The 3,944-nt window shown below is 39.4% G+C and overlaps 1 protein-coding gene across 2 annotated transcripts; it reads right to left on the bottom strand.

Annotated features, from left to right (window-relative positions):
• Positions 1-346: 346 nt before the first annotated feature.
• LOC143117439 (uncharacterized) lies at positions 347-3,440 on the bottom strand. 2 transcript variants are annotated; one of them, XM_076279157.1, is made up of 7 exons: positions 3,050-3,440; positions 2,864-2,962; positions 2,253-2,324; positions 2,098-2,169; positions 1,943-2,014; positions 1,181-1,255; positions 347-889 (listed from the first exon to the last, which is right to left on the bottom strand). In XM_076279157.1, the coding sequence occupies exons 1-7, from the start codon at positions 3,225-3,227 to the stop codon at positions 669-671; spliced, it is 789 nt and encodes a 262-aa protein (XP_076135272.1). In that variant the 5' UTR covers positions 3,228-3,440; the 3' UTR covers positions 347-668. The 2 variants fall into 2 exon arrangements, with proteins under 2 accessions (XP_076135272.1, XP_076135273.1); XM_076279158.1 differs by lacking the exon at positions 2,098-2,169.
• Positions 3,441-3,944: the final 504 nt, after the last annotated feature.

The following is a 3,944-nucleotide window of genomic DNA, read 5'->3' as shown; positions in this document are numbered from 1 at the left end:
ACAAAAGGAAAGAAATAAAAACATTAGTAGCAATCAACACATTTATTGGCTGCTTAACACAGTGCCAGAATGCATAACCACACTTCATTAGAACGTTATGAGGTAGATTGTTGTGATAGTTATTAGCGTACATTATTTCTGAAAGTGCTAGTAATGCTACAGTCAACACCATGTGAAAAAGCAGATACCTTCTCAATATAAAATATCTACTCAGGCATTGCAGATACCAAGTGAATAATGAAAATAAAAGAAATATTAAAATTAATAAAAAAAAATGTGTCGTCAGAATATTTTTAACGAACCTCGTCAACAAGGATACAACGTACCTTCTTCTCCCACGCAACTCTTTACACCTCAACATTATCACAATCATGAGCATCATTAATTTTCCTCTAAAGCCTGTTTGTATGAGCATGTAGTATTAACAACGAAAGTACACAATTGACCCTCTCCCAACCTAAAATAATTTAAGTACTGTTAAAATAAAGTGCATGTACTGTAATACCAATGACAAAAACATTGCTGACCCTCTGCCAACATAAAATATAAACAAGAATACTGTGTAAGTACAGGGCATGTATTATGTGGTCCTCTGAAATGCTCAAGCCCTGTTAAGAAAACTGAACACATTCCCATCTCCCACCCCCAAACTCATTCTTATCAAATTGCTATAAAAGGGTCTGTGTGGTTCTTTGGTAGGACACACAACGATTTTTGACATAAAACTTAACTGACATCCAGTCACGGAACTTAAGTGCTTCAGGTGCGGAGTTGATACAAGAAACGCAGTCTGCCTTCCCAGGAGTTCTGCCTGTAGTGATACATTTCATCAGGGTCTTCTCAACAGCGCCGATTTCTTCTTGACTCCATGGTCTTCTCTTGCGGCAGGCTGTGAAATAGAATCACAACAAAGAATATCAAAAAGACACTAATGAAATATGCTTAACCAAAAATATTCACACTTATGTGTCTTTCAAGTCTGACAATGAATGAATTGTTGTATGATGAAGTTGTTTGACAAGTTTTAATTTGATAAAGACAGAGGCCTATACATTTATTTTAGCTCAGTTTCCTGACAGGTTTAACATATTTACTTGAACACAAACCCTATCATTTGCTACACTAGTTTTGATCGGACTACATAAGTTCATATCAGAACACAAACATCCATCATACTTACATGTCTTGGATGCTGCATCTGGAACATCGGAGTTCATTTCATCACATTTACTTTGGCTCTTCATCTTTGATGTGCCTAAAAAACAAACAATTTCACACCACAAATCACCGTCCTGTCTGCAACACACATTTTGTGAAGGGCAAACAACATTTTTTAAAATGAATCTGTATGAAGACACGTTTGCAAAGAGGAGAAGCAATTTTTTGCTTCTGATTTATTTATTTTTTGCTTCACATTCATGAAAGGTTTGGTATGAATATTGAGTCATGTATCATGAAACAGTCATGAATGCTTTATGTGCAGTTTATGACAGCTGCTATGAATGTGTTATGAACTCACCCGTCAAGTAAAGTGTTACCCAAATGTTTGTGAAAAGGTTTTAGTGAGTTAGGAGTCCTCTTGACTATTTCTAAGCTATCCCAGACTTAGGTGCTACTTTTAGGGCTAAAATACTTTGAGTTACTCCCCAGCTGACAGTTATATTGTGGCAACGTTGTGAGCATGTACCGCATAGGTCGTCGCGGCATAGCTGAATAACATGGTGGCTACGTACATTTACGAATCGTTTGGATGTGGTGGCTACATTTCTTGTCCATACCTAAAGTTACGTGCAGAGGACTTTCAGGGGATGTCAATTATGTTGCTACAGCATTCTCTGAAAGTTAGGAGTTACTTTTAGCCTTAAGATTCTTTGTGAATATGGCCCCTGCTGTCTCCGATGACATTTATTTATCAGTTAGGCATGAACAAAACCTTACTCACGTTTCTTAGTAGCTGAACCTGGATCCTCGGACTCTTCCTCTGATTGCATGCAATGTTTCTTCTTTGAAGTGCCTGCGTTTCAGACATTAAAATCAGCATCATGTTCAACACCTTCAAGACAACCTGCAAGCATTCATATTACTCTTAATACTTACGTTTCTTAGCAGCTGAACCTGGATCCTCGGACTCTTCCTCTGATTGCATGCAGTGTTTCTTCTTTGAAGTGCCTGCGTTTCAGACATTAAAATCAGCATCATGTTCAACACCTTCAAGACAACCTGCAAGCATTCATATTACTCTTAATACTTACGTTTCTTAGCAGCTGAACCTGGATCCTCGGACTCGTCCTCTGATTGCATGCACTGTTTCTTCTTTGAAGTACCTGCGTTTCAGACATTAAAATCAGCATCATGTTCAACACCTTCAAGACAACCTGCAAGCATTCATATTACCCAGTGTTTCCGCTAGATTTTTTTTAACAGTGGCGGCAGGTACCTCGGATTAGCATTGCTGTTTATTCTTAAACTGCAATTTTCAGCAGCCAGCGGAGGGCATTTAGCCTACTAGTACTATGCTTCCAGACAATATTTTGCGTCTCCCCTAATTCTGAAGCAGTGGCACTGCTAAATGAAGAGGAAACACTGAGAAGAAAGTTAATGCTTTAAATAGGCTACATCAATACAATATATAATATGTAAACTGAAACTGGACGGGCCATAGTAACCTCTGACTAGTTTAGGCTACTTATTGTTAAATTGCTATGTGAGCAGCAGCCAGCAGGGGAGGATACGTCGCAGGATTATTTAAAAAGCAAATGTGCGTCTGCCCTGATTCTGATACCGTGGCGGTATTAATTAAACAATGGGGGGGCCGCCATGCTGAAATAAATGTAGAGGAAACACTGTTACCCTTAATACTTACGTTTCTTAGCAGCTGAAGGTAGGTAGGATGTAGAAGGTGGGCTTAGTTCTTCGCCTGTCAGTTCGCTTTCTGAATGGTCACTCTCCTCTGGAATTGTTTCTAAAGCACACCAATCAGAAACTTGTGAAATCTACTAAATGTATAAATCATAGTGAGATTAACATTAACCTTGAACATCATAATTACCATTGGGATCAATTTCAATTTCGTCTAAATTCTTTCCTTTGTAGTCCATTAAGCACCCTCTTTCCATGGCCATCAGGACTTTACTAACTTTAGCCAGTTGTAGTGTTCCTTCTGGCAGACGATAGAACTTGCGGTGGACTGCGATGTTGTGGCCCAAAAAATCAGCCAATTGATCCATTTCTGTATCTTTGAGGTTCAAAACCTTGGAAAGTGTGGATACATGTTTCCTTAATTTCGTAGAGGATAAGCGCTCTGGGTATTTGGCTTGGCACTCCTTTGCAAACTGGTGAATGCACTTGTAGCCTCGAATAAACGTTTCTTGTCTAGGTCTGGCAAAAAAATAGATGTTATTTTCGAGAACCTCACAGGATGCACGAGTCTTCACTAACAATTCCATGGACGCCTGCATTGCTGGGGTTAGCAGTAGAGGGACCTTCCTGTCTCTCTTCCCACGAATTTCAATCCTTTTGAAGTGTTCACACAGCTTCTTCTCTAGAGCAGTTAGAGCCTCAGCTACATCTGCATGCAAGGGCACATCAGTTGCAGTGAAGGCAGTCAGGCGCATTTTTGACACCTCCCCCTCTCTTCTACGGTTGAACAGTATGAGCTGAGCGAGGGTTACTTCAGCTAGATCAACCCAGTTCCTTGATGATTCCTCGTTTGTTAGCTGTTGGTATGCTTCTTTTTGTTTTTGATCCATGTACATGTGCATTTTTTTAACATCTTCAGTGAATGGCAGCAGTTGTGGGGTGTTCCACTTCGCTTCTGAAAGTGTTTTCAGTGCAGATGAGGAAACTTTTTCATTCCAGCATGTTCGGTAAATTTGTTTGAAGTGTTGTGCATTTTCAACAATTTTCTTTTTCCCCGATATCATTGCATTACATTCAATAATGCT

Source organism: Alosa pseudoharengus, unplaced genomic scaffold (assembly GCF_046254945.1).
Source record: "Alosa pseudoharengus isolate Yale_2024_CS ecotype anadromous, Long Island Sound unplaced genomic scaffold, YU_APseudo_1.1 YU_APseudo_1.1_scf_11, whole genome shotgun sequence".
In the NCBI taxonomy this organism is placed as follows: domain Eukaryota; kingdom Metazoa; phylum Chordata; class Actinopteri; order Clupeiformes; family Clupeidae; genus Alosa; species Alosa pseudoharengus.
Note: the sequence above shows the minus strand (reverse complement) of the source record. Positions and strands in the feature narration are given on the sequence as shown.